General features: G+C 38.3%; 1 protein-coding gene across 12 annotated transcripts in view; it reads left to right on the forward strand.

Moving 5' to 3' along the window:
* CDK19 (cyclin dependent kinase 19) overlaps window positions 1–20,756 on the forward strand; it is a 134,278-nt gene that overhangs the window by 81,475 nt on the left and 32,047 nt on the right. For all 12 annotated transcript variants that reach the window (XR_013956524.1, XR_013956525.1, XR_013956526.1 and 9 more), the window contains 2 exons: window positions 13,970–14,027; window positions 15,450–15,581. Coding sequence is in view for 3 of the 12 variants with exons in the window: in XM_080614711.1 (XP_080470837.1) it covers window positions 13,970–14,027; window positions 15,450–15,581 (190 nt within the window). In the remaining 9 variants the exon portion in view is untranslated. The remainder of the gene's footprint in view (window positions 1–13,969; window positions 14,028–15,449; window positions 15,582–20,756) is intronic.

Here is a 20,756-nt window from a genome sequence, read left to right on the forward strand (position 1 = left end):
GTTTGGAGTTGTTTAATGTAAAAAACCCAAAACAAATCAAAACAAAACACCCCAAAAAATTAGGACAGCTTGACCTGCCACGCTTTAGCATGCTTATGTTTTTGGCGTGAATCACAGAACGTTTTTCATAAGTTTGGCAGTATCTCACAGCCGCTGCATGTCTATGCAGGTTGGTTTTAATTTTTTAAAAGGGCATAATTGTTGAATGGAAAAATATTATAATTAGTTCTGAACTATTTCAGATTTTGTTTTAGGCACGTAGAACCTTCCTTCACAGCTCTTGTTCTCTGTTTTCTTTCTTGACACGTATCTTTCATTTGCTTCCAGCTTCCTGCTCCTCTGCCCACATTCCTGTATCTGTTGATCTGCCTTTTCCCACCTCTGACATTACTCATATAACCTTGACTCAGCTTTGACTTTCCTGAAATACTCCTCTTTCTTCATCTTCACAACCTTAATTACTGCTCCTCCTTTTGGTCTTTGCAACTTCAAGCTCTGCAGTGGCTGGTACAGGTACAATGTTTCATACCTTGACCAACACAGGGGGGAAAGCTCACACATTCCAGGTGGAGTGACCCTCCTTTATTTTAGGCTCTCGTTAAAAGAACCCATCTCATTTAAAAACTTCATAGACTCATTAAAACTGAAGGGTCTCTAGATGCTGAAGTTGGCAACGTCTGGTACTGTGGTGCCTCTGCCTCAGAAAAGATGTTGAGACCAGCTTTTCTAAGGCTTTTGCCTCCCAAAACAGATTATATGTACCAAATCTTCTTTGCCTATGCCTTCTAGCTTATGACTTCCATTAGTAGCTTTCAGAATGAGTAGTGTGATCATGTTCATGTATTTTTAAGCTGCTGCAGTCTAAGGCGTGTCTGTAGTTCTGACATGCCTTAGTCTGTATCTAATTCTTGTACAGCATTTGGAGATTATCCTTTACAAAATAAAAAAGGTTTTTATCCATTTTGGCTTTGACTGGCTTTTTTTTTTGGTTTTTTTTCTTTTTAACAGTAGGTAACTTTTTGTCCTCACACTTCAAAAATATAAAAGCAACAAACAACAACAACAAACATTTAACTTTCCAGAAATGTTTGTGTTATTTATATTATTGAAAGCATATGTGTTACTGACTACATAGGTGATCCCATATACTGATTAATTAACTTGCAGTTATTTTGCAAGGCAAGTTAGTAATGTATCTGAAAATCTTCAACCACAGACTTCCTTCCAGAATCATCCTCAATTGGCAATTGATTGAAAAAAGCTTTTAATAGTTGATGCTGAAAACTGTAGGCATTCCAAGTCAATAACTGGTTAACTCTTCCACATGGTATTAGATACAGTACAGCAACTTCAATTCAGTGTGTAAGAGGAGTCTTGATACAACTCAGTTTTCAGACCACTCAGAATAGCTACTAAAAAAGTGTTACAATTAACTTGAGACATGAGCAAGTTAATAAGTAAATGATAATGTGTTAGGTTAAATTTTTCTAAGATGACTTAATGACTTTTTTGGTTTTGTGTTGCATATGTCACTTGGAAAGAGCCTAATCTTCAAAAGTGGTTAATGATCAGACTCCCACACCTTGTCTTAGGTTGGCTACCTAAAATATTTAACTACCACCTGTTTATATTCTGCCAAGAACTGCTTTTTTTGTTTGCAGTTAATTAATGAGGATAAGTAATAATAATACCTAATGTATTTGTTCATGAAACATCTGTTAACATAATTGTCTTTTGATGCATTTTTATTAATTAGTAAAATAAAAATGAAGATACTAGCAATATACTGCAAAACCAAACATCTAGAATCTGAAATGTCATGTTGTAGCAGTACATTACACTAAGTATTGTAAAATAAATGTATTAAATGTACTTATTGAAAAAAGAAAATTCTTCTACACTTCTGAAGAAATTACTTGTTTCTTGTGTAAATTATTCTGGCCTGGTTGCCTTCAATCATAGGTGGAACGGAGGGAGCAGTGTTTTCAGCTCTGAAGTGATGGTGTTGTGGAGTTAAGAATGTTTCTTAGTTGTGCCCATTATACTTTTTTATCACAGTGTCTGCAGAATCTTTGTTTTGAAATTTTGGAGGTGCTGGTTTGAAATGAATGGCTGCAAAGTATTCTGCAGAAAGAAGGACTTTTCTGGATAAGGAAGTGATGTTTTTCTGAGTGAAAACCTGGAAAGAGCAGAAGCAGTTATAGGTAGGGAAAAATACTTCTCATGCCCAAGATGGCAGGGTACCTAACAACACTTACAGCCTTTGCTTCCAATATGTCTTAGGCTGTATGGTTGACACTAAAACACAAATAACAAATGCCATTCTACAAAGTGAAACTGGCTTATGTTAACAACAACAACAACAAAAAATCAGTGTTTATCCAGCTGTGTAAATACTGTGGTATCTGAGAAACGAAAATATTCCTCTTTTCCAGGACAAGAAAACTGAACTGTCTTGAACTATACTATATACATGCAGCAGCTAAGTAACTTGGATAAATGCTTCAGACTCTTAAAAGATAATTTGTGGTCTCCATAACTTTTTAATTGGCGTATTAAATCTTAGCTTTAAATAGCTTCTCTTTTCTTGAACCAAGTTCAGATTTTTAATCTCTATACTCAAAGCCAATTCTTCCCTTATTGCTCATATACCTTTCCCAGGCTCCATAAACTATACCCATGGCTGCAGACATTTTCCTTGCTCTCTGTCCCTTCCTCCTGCACCTCTTTTTTTTTCTTTTTTTTTTTTTTTTTTTTTTAATGACTTGGTCTCTGCCCAAAAGTATCTCTCTGCTTACTGTTCTCCAGGCTGTCTCCATCCTTGACACCAAACCCCTGAGCCTCATCTTTGCAGTTGCTGTTTCTTCCCTACACAATGTGCACTGCTCTGTGTCCACTCCTGTGTCCTGTTGCTGCACTGGCATCTCTCAGACTGGAGCTTTCCAAAGCAAGAGCCATTTATTCAGTACTCTACACATTGTGTCCTTTGTGTACAAGAAGGGTTGCATAAGTGAAAAATAAAATGCTTGAACTGGGTTGTGTAGGCGGTGTTCACTCATGTTTGGGATAGCAGTATTCTAGACTGTATCTTTCAGTTGCGTATGGTTGTTAACAAAAGCACATTATGAGAGTGAGATATATTTTTGATATTACTGAGACAATATGGAGATTGTTTATGCTTGTTCCTGCCTCATCTGTTAGAAAATTATTTTAAATTGGTGCTGCTTAAGCACAGTAACCTTTACTTTACCTGAAGAATTGCCGTAATGAGAAGGTTTAAAATTGTTTTCAGATGCTGATGATTCTGAATTATTGTTGATTTAAGCATTATGTCTTCAATTCTTCAGTCAGATCTAGACCATACAGACCTTTATTGTCAGCCTGAGCTTTTGCTGCAGTAAAGATTGGAACTTATACTACAGAAGAAACACCATAAAAAATTTGAATGCCAGATGAACATTCAGGCTCATTTTCATAGTATTTACTTATAAAATAAGCAGAAAGGGAATGCAGCATTCTTCTAAATTTTATAGAGGGTGCATACATTAAAAATACTTTGTATTGAGAAACATTATAAAATCATAATGTAAAAACATGCAATGTGCTGCTTAATATCTCAATCTCATTTGTGTGTAGGAGTATCTGAAACTGGCAGGTAATGTATAAATCTCAGGCTTCAGAAAACAAGTAGAAATCTTGTAACTTGTAAGTCTGTCTGTAAACATTTAGTTACCTTGGCCTGACTTTTTCTTCTACATGAAAATAGCCTAAAAAGACTGAAGAGGATCATCGTACTTTGGTTGTCTTTTGCTAACATCATAATACTGAAGTCTAATACTGAAGACTGGTATAACAGTGTATCCAGAAATGTTTTGCTGTGTCTCTTGTTAGGTTCACCACCCCATAAAATCTCATTAATGCCTTTAGATCTAGAGGAACCACTGCAGCCCAGCCATGATGGAGCACCTGGAGCACAAGAGCAAACTGTTGGTGCAGGGGCAGAGCACACCAGATATGCAGGAGCCTCTTTTGCGGGGCACAGTTGTGGCACTGTGGGATGTGATGCTAGACAGCTCTTGAGATGGTGTGGGTGTTCTGCTCTCCTGTAAGTTCTGGTTAATTTTGTGAAACAGTTGCACTTCTAAATAACTGAAAATGAAATTGTAGCCACAATTGTGGCATGCCCTAGGCACAACACAATTACTCCGTAGCTGCTTGTTCAGATGGAGACACCCTGAGGCAGCCTCCAGGGGGAAACTAGCAGAATCCGTTTTCTTCAGCTTTGTAAGACTGGGTCTGAAATACAACTGTCGCTAGAGAACCTGGCCATTGGTGCTCAGCTCCCTAAAAATTAGCACCTGAGTGGGCCTCAGGATCCCCCAGAAGTCAGAAAACTGAGAAGTGGGGGAGTAGCTTTAGTGTGAACTCACTGAGAGATGGAGAGAGATGTAATCCAGTGCCTGAGGCGAGCACAGTGGTGGTGAGTTAGGGAAAGTTTCTATTAGGATGAATTTTAAAGGGTATGTTTTGCTTATCTTTGTTTATAATGAACATATCAGCTGAGCAGTGGTACTTTGTCCATCTGTTTGCTTTGCAGTTCATAGTTGCTTTTTAGCATGGCAAGCCACATGAGATTGTGCTGCCCCAACTGATACATTAGTGAGTTGTTTGGAACATGGTAACTGGATGGTGAGTTTAAGACCTTACAGTCCAGTGGATTGTTAAATCCCCATTAGTATTGCTGTAGCTGTCAAAGCTTATATTAGGGTTATAAAATTTCTTCCTGAAGTCTGAGAACTGATCTGCTGGACAAATCGTGATGAAAAAGTGACATTTAACTTAGCCCTACAGATACTGGAAGCTGAGCGCTTGCTTCAAGGCGATACTCTGAGAAAGACTATAGAAAGATTTGGGTTACATTTTAAATCACCATCCTAGATTATTTCCACAGAAAGGAAAAGTTGATGCTACAGTATAACAGGCATTTAAATTCATCATGTAGGGTCAGAATTTTTAGTCTTTAGACTCCACGTTAAAGGAGGAGAGGGGAAGAGATAGGATCTCACCTTTTTTCCTTGAGATTGTAAGCATAAAAACCCAGCACATACGAAAAGTGGATAAAAAATGTAGCTTGATGCTACAAAGTAATATATGTAGTAAACTGACATGAGCTAATTAAACTATTTAAAATATTATTAGACGTAAACCTTTAATTGCTACAATCCTGTAAAACTTCATGTATTTATTGCTTTTCTAAGTCTTGCCAAAAGTTTATACCCTAAAATAATAATTAAAAAAAAGTGTTCTTTAGCTCTGATTCCCTTCAGCTATATTCCCATGTCCATTTGTAGACAAAAAGGGACTTGTAAGAGCCACTCAACATGGAACTAACCTCTCTATCAACCATGACACCGTTTTCTTATTCTTTTCCTCCTCTGAAATTTACATTAAAGGACTTCCAATATTTTAAGCTAATTCAGTCCATCTAAGCTATCCGAGCAGAAGCTGGTGTGTAATGAAAATGAGTTACATTTATATCTGTTCATTTGGTATTATGTTATTTATTGCATTCAGAATAGCTTTGTTAATTCTTTGACTCTACCAGACTCTCAGGGGAATGGAGGTATTGGAGTTTTACTGCCAAAGATACTCGTGAAAGGCAATTAACAAAATGGTTTATGACAGTGTCAGCAGTCTCACTTTCAGTCATTTGTCCTTTGATTGGATAGAGGCTTCATCCTCCTATCTTAATAAACCTACTCAGCCAAGAGGAGTAGTCAGTATATTGTGTAAAACAAATACCAGGATTTGGCAGTGGTGGAATTCAGTGCTGCAACTGAAAGAATTACCAGATATAGCAATTGCAATATCTGATTTTCATGCTGCTGTAACAGAAAGTAATATAGAGTTCCAACAGCTGGATCAGGTGAGAATTGCATCATCTTGGTTCCCCCTCCTTTCAGATTCTAGTCTGAAGGTTAGTACAGTTGTAGGCTTTCTTATGTTAGTGTTCTTTCAGACTTACCGTCTTTCTGCTCTTTAATTTAAAAAAGGTGAAGAAAGTGATAGTGTTTGTAATGTTTCACATGTGGAAATATCTTCTCAGTTTACTTGCCTTCCAGTAGTTATTCTGAGTAAAGACCATGTATGTTGAATATCTAATAAGGACTTAATGGGAGAGATGCATAGGCTTGGCTTGACTGCAGTATCTTGGGGCATTCAGGATGTCTCTTGAAGCCCCAACAGAGTTTGACTGTACTTTTATGGAATGGAATTTATTTATCCATTTCCTCTTTGTAATACATTAAAAAGCAGAACATTCTTCCAGATTATTTCTGAGGTGAGTCTTTGTTCTGTTCCCATGTATGATGGGCCTGCACATCTGCACTGCTTAGAAATGGAGTAGCAGAGGTTGAGCAATCTGTTCTGTCCTGTGCTATATTTGATGCTCCCAAAGAGCTCAGGCAGGGTCTAAAGACAAGGCCCTAGATAATTGCTGAGTAGCTTCATGGGTATTTTGCTGTAGTGTGTACTGTAATGTGTTAAAAATCCCAGGGATAATGTGAATTTACTGTATTAAACATTTGCTTTATGACATTTTATTTTTCATGGATAATTTATGATCATATTTTTCTCTTTGTTTCCGCCTTTCCCCTTCTTTGTCCTTCTCAAGGCTACATGTAACATTTAAAGTTCAAGTATGCTATTGCAGCACTAGTACCAACAGAATGCTTTGGATAATGTTGCACAGCAACACAAAATTTAATTTGTGTCAATGTTTTGGCGTTCTCCTAATGGAGGGTTTTTCATTCTTTTTCACTTGAACTGCATTGTCATTGATTCGGGTACACTAGGACATTGTGAAGATGGTTATAATAGAAGCAATGCCCAGCATCCAGAGTTGTATGGAGTTTTCATTTTTGTCTTGCAGTAATTTAATGCTCTGTCAGCCTTAAGAAGGGTGAAAGAAATGGCGTGTGAAAGGATTGTTTTGTTTCTGAACTTTTATGTAACCAGAATTATATTCTCCTCTTGTGATTACTTTTATTTCATATTCCCCTTGTGTTTGCAGTCAGTTTTCCAGTGACATTACTACAACTATATTATCCATTGATTAACCAGGGAATAGAGTTTGGTGAATAGTCTTTTCCTGTTTCAACAACCATCAAACACCTTAAGTTTGTAAATTAAATCTCTTTTCTAGCAGTTGCCTTAGAAACCATTGTTTCAAATTGGTTTTGGAGCAGAGCATTCTTACAAGGAACATGGATATTTTGGCCACTTCTGAGGTGTGCCTGGATAGGATTGAGGGGAGTGAATTTAAAGAATTTGTCAGTTGAGATATATACTTAATTACCTCTCAAGAGAACATCTAACCAGTGAAAAATGAAGTAAACCAGAGAAACTAATATTCTATCTCACCACTGATTTCATTATTGTAAGGGTGGTTATATACGAGAGTACCTGAAGTCAAAACACCTTTAATAGAATGTACTGGGCAGTTCTGTGTGTGGTTATATGTAATTTAGTTAACATGAAAGCGGGGGAAGGAGGAGGGGTCTCTCTTTCCCATGGTGAAATATATTTGTTCTAGACTCTGGATTTCTAGGCTGATGCTGTCATCTCAAATGTGTGTTTTCAGTGTGAAGCATATAGCTATGTACCTGTTCAGCCAAAGGTGCAATACAAACACAACAGTGTGACAGAGATATCTTTGTGTGCATAAACTGTACCACCACTGCCATCAACAGCAATCAGTGTTTCCAGAATGGACTTCAACTGCCTACGGGGGGCTGTAAAGAAGATGAGGTGTGCAGAGGAAGAAGAGGGAACACACGATTCAACAAGAGACATTTTATTAGGTGATGGGAAACTTATTTTTCATCAGCCAGTGCCAGGAAATGCCCACCAGGAAGGCTGAGGAGCTGCCGTCCTTGAAGAATTACAGCTCCCTTGGTTATGACACTCAGCAACCTGGTGCAGCTTCAAAGTTGGCTCTAACTTTGAAGTTGGCCATTTTATGAGCAGGGTTGGCATGAGATGATCTCCAGATGTCCTGTCCATCCCAAAGCATTGTATAATTTTGTCTGATCCTCCAGGTGAGTATCCAGATTCATGGGCTGTTTAAAATCAGTGTGTAATGAAGCCTGCATAGTCACATCTTTGCTGTTGTTGTAGGCTAGGTAACCTTAAGTTTATTTCAGGGACCTTTTTTAAATGTGTGCAGATCTGTGGTTGCACTACGGACATAGTTTTAGCATTTCTGCATTCTTTTGCTTTTTGTGCAGAGAAAAGTTTTATAAAAATACATAAACATGAAAGATTTCTTTGGTATGAAAACAGTACGTTTCCCCTCTCAGCATGTAACGGATATAGGAAAGGAATGTGTTTAACCAAAATCTTTATCTAAGGCATTCCAAAGAAATATTTCAGATATTTCACATGCAGTTTGTTCCGACTTCTAGCTAGTGATAGTTCTTACTATCAGTCTCAGAGCTTGAGGTAAATTCTGTACTTCCAGTTGCTATTAGAGTTTTTGTTATCTGGAACTGACTATTTGGACTATATCATTTCAGCAGCTGTGAAATACCTAACTCTGTAAAGTAATCTGACAGCATGTTTTATGATTTAATATCCAGTTTCTAGCTCTCAGAACTATGCAAAAGATTTTTTTTCCCCTCTCAAATAGTGGCACATGCTTCCATGTCTCTGTCAGTTCTGTATGTGCTTCCCTTTGAAATTATAAGAAAGAAGAATGGAGCTAAAACTAAATGTTACCGTATATGTATTATTATCATATTAATAACTATATTTAAATGCATTCATTTCCTCCATGCTGTGAGTACATTTTCAGTTGTTTTGTTGTCACTAATGTTCCTCTAATGATAATCAAGTACATTTTTGAAACTTTTTTAAGATAACAGTCTGGTGACACTTATCTGTAAAATTTTATGTGTACACATTTGTTTGTAATTTCATTTCTTTATTGCATAGTAACTTTTGGACTGATACTTTATTTTTAATTTACCTATAAATGCCTTCTGTGGTACTCTTTGCTTTCTGTGTTGTCATATATTTACTTAATGTGTTTGCTTCTGATTTTTTTCCCTCCTTTTTAGATATAAACAAGTTTTGAGTTCAGTTGAATAATATACCACTTCAAAGCATTTTGCATTCCTTGTGATTTTGCTGCCTTTTTAGTTCATGCAGCTTTATATTTGGCCTTGCTCAATTTGATAATACCTGTAGAAATGTTACTGATTTGAATGGAATGATAAGTATCTTGATGGGCTTTTTTAAGGACACTGCTTTGCAAGGTCAATCATATCAACAGTGTAGAGAAACAGTGGAAGTAAACTGTATGGATTACAAGGGTATGCAAAAAATATAATGGGATAGGGTGAAATTTTTTGAAAATCAAGGATAACAGCTGAAAAAACTGGTTGAATGTGATTGTGTAATCAGAGCAGTGACTCTTAATATGAGTTTGCAGTGTGTATCGCTAGCAATTTTTCTGTATGTATTTCAATATAGGTAAGTTAATTAAAATGCAAATTATAATGATTTGGAGGTTTGCAGTGCATACTTTTAAGAACCATTTATTTTTTAAACCCTACATAAATGAGATCAGCTGTTATCCAAAAGCATTGGTACCAGTGTGCCACTATACTGATCTGAAGAGAATTTTATTAAAGACTGGTTTTTTACAAAAACAATTTGAACAGTGTTGATGTAAGGCAGGAAAGTTCCTACATTTCCTTGCAGGTGAGAAGAACAAAAGCTTCGTTTGCAAATTTCTGTGAACAATCTGCAGCTCCCTCTTAATCCTGAACCTGAAGGCTCAGTGGTCTTTTGAGTAGTGTCTGTGAAGTAGAACACTGTTATCTCACTTAGGACCTTTGTCATTTGTGGAGCAGTGTGCTAAAGGCTAAGATAAAATCACCACTGCTCTTGTTTTGACTTGTGAAATGAGAAGTACGTTTTTGTACCAACACTGTGCTGTTTACAATTGCTTTTTTGAAATAATTGAGACTTGAAAAGACCTCATCACAAGCCAGTTTCTTTAATTGTGGTGGGAGCTTTTATCTGGAAGACTTTCAATCTTTTACAATAGAAGCCTCCTAATTTCAGATTATTCTTTGTCCAGTGATACATTCCAAAAGGGAAACACATTTGTTTGGATATAAACAATAAAGAATGGTGTATGGAAAGTGGTATGTCCCTATGGACGTTTTCTCACAGGACTGTAATTCTGCACCAAATCTCTGAAGAATTGTGTCACCACTGTACTTAAGGAGATAACAACAATAACCATTAAAACTAAAGTATTGCCATCTATTGTTAGGCTGTTTTTCCTGGTTTGATCCATTATGCTCTTTCAAGACCATAAATGGTTTCTTTTCCTTCAGCATTTCTTCAAATATACTGCCTAAATATTTAAATAGGAAGCATATTGATTAAGATAACACGAATGTCCATATGAGTCCCATTCATGACATTATTAATGAAAACATATTTCTTAGCCCAACATTTTCATTTCTCTCCCACCAAGATCTGTTAATGGCTTTATTCCCACTTTCCACTGATACAGGAAAGTAAATACTATTATCCGTGTATATTATTTGTAAAGAAACCGTTATCAACTACATCCCTTTTTGCAGATATTTCAAGTTTTTCCTCCAATTGTTTGTTGCTGTTTACCTTGCTCTTTTTGCAAATGTTCTTTAGACAGTACAGCCTCAACTGTATTTCTCAGCAGGGATTTGTCTCTTCATTTTTATAGCTGATCTTAAGTGTGAGGTTTCTAACTCTTTACTGTTTCTGTTGTTTCTATAGTAACTAGATAGGTGAAGATGCAGCATCATCGCTTTGCTTCACAAGTGGTGTTTTGTGTTCTCAGCAAAGGGGGAGTTTGAGGAAAATAGGCTATTAATTGGGATGTAACTGGTTCAGAAGTGTAATACTTGTTAAGTTACCTTTACCCTTTATTAAGGAGTTATTTAATGATTTTAATCAGGGCATCGCAAACTTTCTTGAATAAAATTCTGTCCTCTCAGATACAGATATGATTTACTCTAAGTATATGTCAGGTTTTGGTCTCTTAGCTGCTTGGGCCTTCATGTTTTTTTCCTCCTAAAATCCCATTTTCTTCATAACATGAACAGCAGTAAGATCTGTTTCAGAAGCTGGACAGGTGCCTATAACCTGCATGTAGCCTGAACATAATATGCAGTGCAGGGCTTTTTAATTTATCAGATTCCCACTTTTTAAATCTGATTTTTGCAGCTGTATAGTAACTATATTATACTAGACTGTAGTTCTATAGTACACTATTAAGTGTTGATCTCAGAGTAAAATGTTTTGATACTGAAACTACTATATATCCAGAGATTAGACTAACACGGTTCTCCCTTCTCCAAAATGCAGAAGTTGTTTGCATTCCCTTTAGCAGTTCTCTCTCTTACCTCATTATGGAAACATTAATTACCTACTTCCTTGAGGATTTCTTATGCCAAATTAATCCCTCTGAAATAACCCAAGGTCTTTCCTCCATACCTGAGCACCTGAAGTTCTGCTACTCTGCCTTGGTGCTACGTGTTCAGCCAAGCATTCCTGAGGGTTTGGTTGCTCTCAGCATGACTTGTGTATCATGAGGACTCTGGGGGAGGTAAGGACTTTTACTTTACAGTGTGTAACCTACTATTATATAAAATAACCACACACAAAAAATACCTAAGTTTCAAGCTTCCCTGAAGCTGTTTATTAAGTAAAAATTCATGGGTGCACGAGGTAGATGATGTTTGTCTCATCTCAGAAGGATAGGTCCTATCAAGTTAGTGTTATTCTTAACTGGTTCAGTGTACATACAGTTGAAAATGCTTTCCCCACCAGAACAGCTCTGATTAGGAAGGGGAATTTGGAAAGTTCTTACCTTTTTAGTAGCTGATAATCAAGTGGTTAATTTGCTCTGTTGGAAAATAAGGAGTTCAGATGTTTTCTCCTTCTGACTTAAGAAACAAGTTTGAACCAAGACTTCTCACCTTGCAGGAAGCTGCCATGGTGCAAGCTGTTATTGAGACAATCGCCTGTGGATCAATGAGGATCCTGCAGGCATCAGGATGCCATCCATAATATGCCTGTCATCTCCACATTGGTAGTGATATCTCAGGAGAAGCACTTGCTCTTTTGGAAATAAGACGAAGTTTTCAATTGTTTCCAACTTTATTCCTTCTCTCTGTTCCCTCTCTCTTTCCCTTGCCATGACTCTCTCAGATGGAGAGATTCACAAGAGCTAATGAATGTGAAATCTGGTAAGTTTATAAATCAGTGTGCTTCTCTTCTGGCTCTCTGAGCAGGGTTCTGATCCTCAGTGGATTACATATTTAAATTTAAAATGGAACAACATCTCTTCAAAACATTCTGTTGTAAAAATACATCCATGGACAAATCCCTTTCTTTCCACAGGTTCTAGTCTAGCATACCCACTGTATGTATAGGGCCGTTAAGTTGCTTATGGATTCACAGTGTCTTATTGAGGCTGAGGGAGCTGAGACTGTTCAGCCTCAAGAGGAGAAGGTTTAGAGAGGATCTTGCCAACATGTATGCATACTTGATAAGCAGGAGTAAAGAAAACTGAGCTGGACTCTTCTCAATGCTATCCAGTGGCAGTTTGAGAGACAATAGGTGTAAATCAGATGTATGAAGAAATTGTTTTTCACTGTGAGGGTGGTCAGACACTGGGATGGTGTTGAGAATTATCCTGTGATTAAAAAAGGAGGAATAAAAGAGGCAATGGCAAAGAGGAGGAAAGAGAGGCTGTGACTGGAGCCAGGGAAGAAGCACTGTCTAGCACTGGAGGTGAGGTGGGAAGGGTTTTTTTTTCGGTTGGTTTTCCTTCTAAAAAACACTTAGGATTTGTAATTTTGAGCCAAATTAAGTTTGTGTGTCTTATATCAGGTAAATAGTGGCAAGTGTTACGAACTTAGAAATTGAGATTATGATGTTTGCTTTCTGGACATCTCTTCTAGATTCTTGAACAACTCCTGCTTGAGCAGACCTCTTCAGGCCTTAGTGATTTTAAATATATTTAATGTTCAGATGAACCTTCCAAAAATTCTGCTTTGTATGCATCTCTTCATTCAAATCACTTAATATTTTCAAACTTGTTTACTTTTTTACAGCTGTTAACACAATAAGGGAAAAGGTTCCAAGGAATGACTATTGATGTCTGAGGGAACCTAGGTCCTAATTGCAGAACAATTGCTGTGATGTCATGTGCGGATTTTATATGGTGTTCACAAGAGGCTGCTTGTGAACAACTGCAGATTACATAAAATGCCTATAAAGGTTTTGTTCTACTCTAAAGCTGCTGTCTACACTGTCAAAAGCTTGTGGTTGTAGCTGTCTGTACATACTTCTGTTTTAAGTGAATTCTTATAGCATGAAATCAACTTACTTTGTGGAAAAAAGTACTTTTGCCAATGTGATTTTAATCAATCATACACCAAAGCCAAGCACAGCTCCAAAAATGTAGTTATATATGATGATAACAAAAGCAACTCTTATCTGTGCGTCTGAATACCAAGATTTGGCATAATATGAAATATGTTATACGAGCAAAAGTAGTTCTTGCCAGATCACTGATGTGTAGCATAACTGTTATCCTGGTATAAAATTTTCCTGTAGAAGAAAATCTCCCCAGTGAATGTGACCATTCTGGTAAAAATGGGAATGCAAACTTAGTTAAAGATTGTGTTTCTTACTGTGAAATGTCAAAGCACTTTACTGTTTTTCTAATTGTGAAATTGGTAACTAGGGATAAAAAACTAAATGTCATGAAAACATAAAGATATGATAATTTTAGACTTCTAAGGGTATTCATAGAAATGTTTTCATTATAGAAAAAATGTATTCTTGAAGATAATCATCAAAGACTGGTGAACTAAATATCCTGCTTTTTGTTTTCCAGAAACCAGCAAACATTCTGGTAATGGGTGAAGGTCCTGAAAGAGGAAGAGTCAAAATAGGTAAACGTTTTGAAACAAATGCATTGCACAGCTAAGGAATTACTTAAAAATGCATCTTCAGTGTAAGATGGAAACAAACCTTCGTTGTTCTTGGAGCATATGTATGCACAATATCTAGTTCAATTTTAAGTCTTATTTGTTGAGTTTATAGGCTTGAGAGATTCCAAACATAGATAAAAGATGAGATAAAAGCTTCTGTAGGAAGCAAGAAGGTAATAACCACGTAGAACAGTGGCTATAGCCAGGGTTCTTTTTACTCCTACTGTGATTAGTTAGTACAACTTTGTCATTTATATATTATATTTGTTCTTAATTATTTGTATATAAATAACATCAATGCATGTGTTTGCTATGCAAAAGGCTATTTGGCATCAAGGTGGGAAACACGTGTAATTGTAATGGTCTTTATCCAAAATCTAATTACCTCTTTAGATCATAAGCCTTAGTCATGTGGATGTAAAGTTTCTAATAAAGCATGTGGCAATCATTGAGAAAGTAACATACTGGAGCCTGTTTTCTATTAATTGACTTCTGTATTTTGAGAATATTCAGCTAATCATTTTTGATACGTATGCTTGTATTAGTATGGGTAACTGCAAGAAAATTATACTTTGCATTTTATAACTTTGGAAACAACGATTTAAGTGAAGTTGTGTAAAAGATTAGTTTCAGACTTGGATTAAAATGTGTGGCTTTGAGTGTAGACCCAAATCTGTATTTTCTTGTCTAGCCTTTCTTAAGGTTACTTACAAGGTAGGAGTATTTAAAAAAAATTAAAAAATTAAAAAAATTAAAAAATTAAAAAAATTCTAGAGGGAATTTTTGAGTTATGTAAATTAAATGCTTACATTTAAAATACGCTTCTGTAACAGTGAACACTCACTGAGTTCATTGGTTACAGTTAAAAATGTTTTCCTGCATCTGGAGGTTGTTCCTCCAAGTTATGTCTCCGGTACACCTACTAAAATAGTGCAAAATAATCTACATTGCAGTCGTTTTGGTTTTGTACTGTGGGTGAATATTTAGCAGTCACAAAGGCTCACGGTTCTGCAAACATATATAAAAATGAAAGGGAAAATGTACATTACAATCTATTATTGACTCCAGTTAAACAGGTTTCTGTTACAGTTCTGTTTAAATCAGTAGGCATCTGTGTTATGTAAAGTTCTGCAATACCATGATGAAAACACTTAAAAGTCCAACATCATCCTTCATAGTCTTATAAATAAAGTAAATGGAATTTAACCTTAGATAAATTTGGCCCAGTATCGTTACGAGTAACTTGTTGCTTTCTTAGAAACTTTGATTTGTAAGTTTTAATGTTTTTTGACTTTGTGTTATAATTGGTTTTAGGCAATACTGTTAAATTCTGATCTCTTTGTATTAAAATTTTACATGTTCTCCCCCTGCTGCTGCCCCCAGCTGATATGGGTTTTGCAAGATTGTTCAACTCACCTTTGAAGCCATTGGCAGACTTGGATCCAGTTGTGGTGACATTCTGGTACAGAGCTCCAGAGCTATTACTTGGAGCCAGACATTACACAAAGGCTATTGGTAAGTTCCTCTGTAAGAAAGAGTTTTTTCTTTAAGTTTTGTAAAGGAGGGTAGCCTTGTAATAGGTACGATGATCAACTAACCAGCTGTTTTTTTTTCCTGAAGTAGCAGCAGATGGCGTATGATCCAATCTGTAAAAGATTAATCCAGATTGAAACTTTGAGGACTGTGCTTTTATTTTTCAATATAAGTTAGGGTTAATGTTAGACATTTCAAGTTTTTTTCATTCTGTTTTTAAAATAAAAATATTCTTTTCATTGTTTTATATGGTTTTCTGATATGGGTTTAGAAATCTTGTAATCTTATAAACCTTCAAAAGGGAAGGCTGTTTAAGTGGTGTTCCTCTAGGGTGCTTCATGTCCAGATGCTTTTATGAAGTGTAGTTGGATAAGGAGAAGCGCTGTCTCCTGCACTGTGCACAATCTTCAGATCATTCACTCCTGACGACTAAGGAAGCTGGAAGTTCAGGAAATGCTGGTGGCCAGGCTATTCCAGCTGAGTAAGTTCCGTAAACACAGTAAACTTTAATGCCTAGCTGTTTAGAGAATGAAAACACTGAGATGCACAGGAGCCATCCTGCCTGCATGATTAGGTTATATATTGAAGAGAAATGCAAAGGAAATGGTATACAGAATCACAGAATCCCAAGGGTTGGAAGGGACCTCAAAAGATCATCTAGTCCAACCCCCCTGCAAGAGCATGGTAACCTAGAGTACATCACACAGGAACTTGTCCAGCCGGGCCTTGAATATCTCCAACGCAGGAGACTCCACAACCCCCCTGGGCAACCTGTTCCAGTGCTCTGTCACTCTCACAGTAAAGAAGTTCTTCCTGATGTTCACATGGAACCTCTTATGCTCCAGTTTACACCCATTACCCCTTGTCCTATCACTGGACATCACTGAGAAAAGCCTAGCTCCATCATCCTGACACTCACCCTTTACATATTTGTAAACATTTATGAGGTCACCCCTCAGTCTCCTCTTCTCCAAGCTATAGAGACCCAGCTCCCTCAGCCTCTCCTCATAAGGGAGATGCTCCACTCCCTTAATCATCTTTGTGGCTCTGCGCTGGACTCTTTCAAGCAATTCCCTGTCCTTCTTGAACTGAGGGGCCCAGAACTGGACACAATATTCCAGATGCGGCCTCACCAAGGCAGAGTGGAGGGGGAGGAGAACCTCTCTTGACCTACTAACCACACCCTTTCTAATGCACCCTAGGATGCCATTGGCCTTCTTGGCCACAAAGGCACATTGCTGGCTCATGGTCATCCTGCCACCCACCAGGACCCCCAGGTCCCTTTCCCCTTCACTACTTTCCAGCAGGTCAACCCCCAACCTGTACTGGTACATGGATTTGTTCCTCCCCAGATGCAAGACTCTACACTTGCCCTTGTTGAATTTCATCAAGTTTCTCCCTGCCCAACTCTCCAGCCTGTCCAGGTCTTGCTGAATGGCAACACAGCCTTCTGGTGTGTCAGCCACTCCCCCCAGTTTAGTGTCATCAGCGAACTTGCTGAGGGTACATTCAGTTCCCTCATCCAGGTCGTTGATGAAAATATTAAACAGCACTGGTCCCAGCACCGACCCCTGAGGGACTCCACTAGTCACAGACCTCCAGCTAGATTCTGCCCCATTGACCACCACTCTCTACCTTCTTCCTTTCAACCAGTTCTCGATCCACCTCACTACCTGATCATCAAGCCCACACTTCCTTAGCTTATCTATGAGGATGCTGTGGGAGACAGTATCAAATGCCTTACTGAAATCAAGAAAAACCACATCTACCGCTCTACCATCATCCATCCACCTAGTTACTTCCTCATAGAAGGCTATGAGGTTGGTCAAACATGACTTCCCCTTGGTAAAACCATGTTGACTGCTCTTAATGACCCCCTCATCCTTGATATGTCTAGAGATGGTGTCAAGAATAAGTTGTTCCATCACCTTTCCAGGGATGGAGGTAAGGCTGACCGGTCTATAATTACTCAGGTCCTCCTTCTTGCCCTTCTTATAGACTGGCGTGACATTTGCCATCCTCCAATCCTCAGGCACCTCTCCTGTTTCCCACGACTTACTAAAGATGATGGAGAGAGGCCTAGCAATGACCTCTGCCAGCTCCCTCAGCACCCGTGGGTGTATTCCATCCTAACCCATCGATTTATAGATGTCCAGATTGCTTAACTGATCCCTAACCCAATCCTCATCTACCAAAGCAAACTCCTCCTTTATCCTGACTCCTTCTGGGGCCATAGGAATCTGGGGCCCCGGGGGAGAGTCTGCAGGAGTAAACACAGAGGCAAAGAAGGCATTCAGCACCTCTGCCTTCTTTATATCCTCTGTCTCCAGGGCACCCACCTCGTTCAGCAGTGGGCCTATATTGCCTCTTGTGTTAGTTTTATCCGCTATGTATTTGAAGAAGCCCTTTCTATTGTCCTTAACCCGACTTTCAAGATTAAGTTCCAAGGAGGCCTTAGCTGTCCTAATTGCCTGCCTACAGCCTCTAACAACTGTCCTATATTCCTCCCCAGTGGCCAGCCCCTCCTTCCATAATCTATAGATTCTGTTTTTCCACATGAGTTTGCCCAGCAGTTCCTTGTTTAACCATGCTGGTCTCCTGGCTCCCTTACTTGATTTCCTACCCATTGGGACGCTCTGATCCTGAGCTTGGAAGAAGTGGTCCTTGAATGCTGACCAACTATCTTGAGCCCCTTTACCACCTAGTACCCTTTCCCATGAGACTTGCCTTAGCAATTGATTGAAGAGGCCAAAGTTGGCCCTTCGGAAATCCAGAATTGTGGCCTTGCTAGGTATTCTATTCCTCCCACACAGGATCCTAAACTCCACCATCTCATGATCACTGCAGCCAAGGTTGCCATTGACCATCACCACTTCAACCAGACCCTCCTTGTTGGTGAGTACTAGATCCAGCAGCGCTCCTCTCCTAGTTGGTTTGTCCACCATTTGCATTAAGAAATTATCATCAATGCACTGGAGGAACCTCCTAGACTGTGAATGATTGGCTGTGTGAGTCTTCCAGCAAATACCGGGGTAGTTAAAATCCCCCATGAGGACCAAGGCATGTAGTTGTGAGGCTGCTTTCAGTTGCCTGTAGAAAGCCTCATCAACTCCTTCGTCCTGATCAGGAGGTCTATAATAGACCCCCACAACTGTATCACCTGTACCAGCCTGTCCCTTAATTCGTACCCACAGTCTTTCCACTTGCCCCTCATCTGCCCCTGGACAGAACTCAGTACATTCTAGTCGCTCTGTCACCTTTGTTAATGGGGTTAAATCAGTCCTATGTGTACAGAGGTGGCTTTTTTGGCAGTTACAGGCGTTTTCCTGTTAGGGAAGCTCTTGGAGATGCTATGTGGGCCTTTGTTCAAAGAGTTACGAAACACGTGTGTTACACTAGCATCTCAGTTGGTGAACCAACGTATCCCTAACCAGTTCTTCCTTCTTCCTGAGTAACTGATCCGGGAGATGACACATATAATATCTGCATAAAGAAATTTAGCCCAGTATGCTCCAGAAATCTTTGCAAGGTCCCTGAGGTGGTGCTGTTTGTGTCCTCTTTCTTCTTCATGATGCTGCGGAGTCTGTTCACTTCCTCCCACTGCTCCTTTTGTTGGTGACTCAGTGCCTCAACTAGAGGGTTGTCTGTTGTAAGGCCATTGCCACCCTGAATTGTGAGTTCTGGGTGGCAGCACCCACCCTCTGGAGCTCTGTCTCAGTTGAGGCTTCTGATTTCCTAGGATGTCTTCCTATGGTGCTGGGTTTGGAACCTTGTAGTGTTCCCCCTTCATGGTTGTGGCACAATCCCATGTTGTCTGAAGCAAATTCTTAGGGCCTGCTTTTCATCTGCCACCGTGTAAACAGGGCTGCTAACTTCTTAAGTCTCTGTTTGCTGCACCTTGTAGTGAGTAAAAACAGTGACCAGAAGTGTTCAAAGAAAACGCTAACAGTATTACTTTAAACATCTGTAAATTGGGTACTTGAACTGCCCTGACTGTTCATTTTGTAAAACACAAGTAAGTGGACCAGATTGCTGACCTGTGTGTGTGGTACTGGCGAGTTACCTTAACTGACAGTTACGTATTTTTGATAGATAGTATATTGTTTGCAGATTTAGGTGACTGATATGTACCATTATCTCAGGATATCTCTTTGAAGAATGAATTAGTATAATGCTATTGTTTTTTTTAATTATGTCATAAATTACTTGATTCTTGCCTTGAGGGATCTGTAGTTACGCTACAGCACAGAGAAGGAGTCCCTATGAAACTTTAGAGGATGATCTCTAGGGAGATCTGGTTTTGCTAGTAGTTTATTATTTCTGAGGCTTTTATTTCTTGTATCCGATCCACACCAGTGAATCCCCAGGAGGGGTGCAAATGGGTCATATAGTACCTGGTGTGCAGTGTGAGTGCTGAGGGGACTCAAAATGGTTTGGGCAGCAAAGTAAAAATTACAGAAATGAAAACAAGGAAAGCTGCAAGATAAGATTTGTAGGCTGACTGAAACATTAAAAGAGCATGTGACTGAAAAGAATAGAAGTACATGGAAGTGATCTATGTGCAGCTTTAAGGCAAAGGGAGAAAGCAGTAACAAAATGACAGCAGTGATTTTTTGCAGTTTGAGTCCAGACTTGTGTTTTGCTTCTAGCATTATATGCACTTAAAAGAAGGTAATTTTAATGAGCTAAGCACGCTAGTGAGAGTTTAACTTGAATGCTAATGTTTTTGGCAAAGGATGCAACTCTTAAAGCTCTTTCTCTCAAATCTCTGTGCAAGAAATAGAATTTTAACATCTCTTAATATTACATAAATCTCAGGAGACTTAATGCATTGCTTTTAATAATAACTCATGAATTATATAAGATTCTCATTTAACTGTTATTCAGTTGGAAATAATAATTTAGAAAAAAGGTGGTTAGATACAATAATTTATGAAAAAGGAAAGGACATGTTATTTGGTATAGCTGCTGATCTTCCATAGTTGTTTTCTCATGCCTTTTATATAGTGTTTAATTTTGTATAATTTTAAAATATCAATAAAATCAGGCTAAAAGCAGTATCATGCCAGCTTTAGTCTATTCTCTTACAATTTTGTCATTGCGAGAAATATTTTTGTTTGAATGGACTAGAAGTGCATTGTCATCAGTTCCCTACTG

Source organism: Psittacula echo (genome assembly GCF_963264785.1).
Source record: "Psittacula echo genome assembly, chromosome: 4".
Lineage (NCBI taxonomy): Eukaryota > Metazoa > Chordata > Aves > Psittaciformes > Psittacidae > Psittacula > Psittacula echo.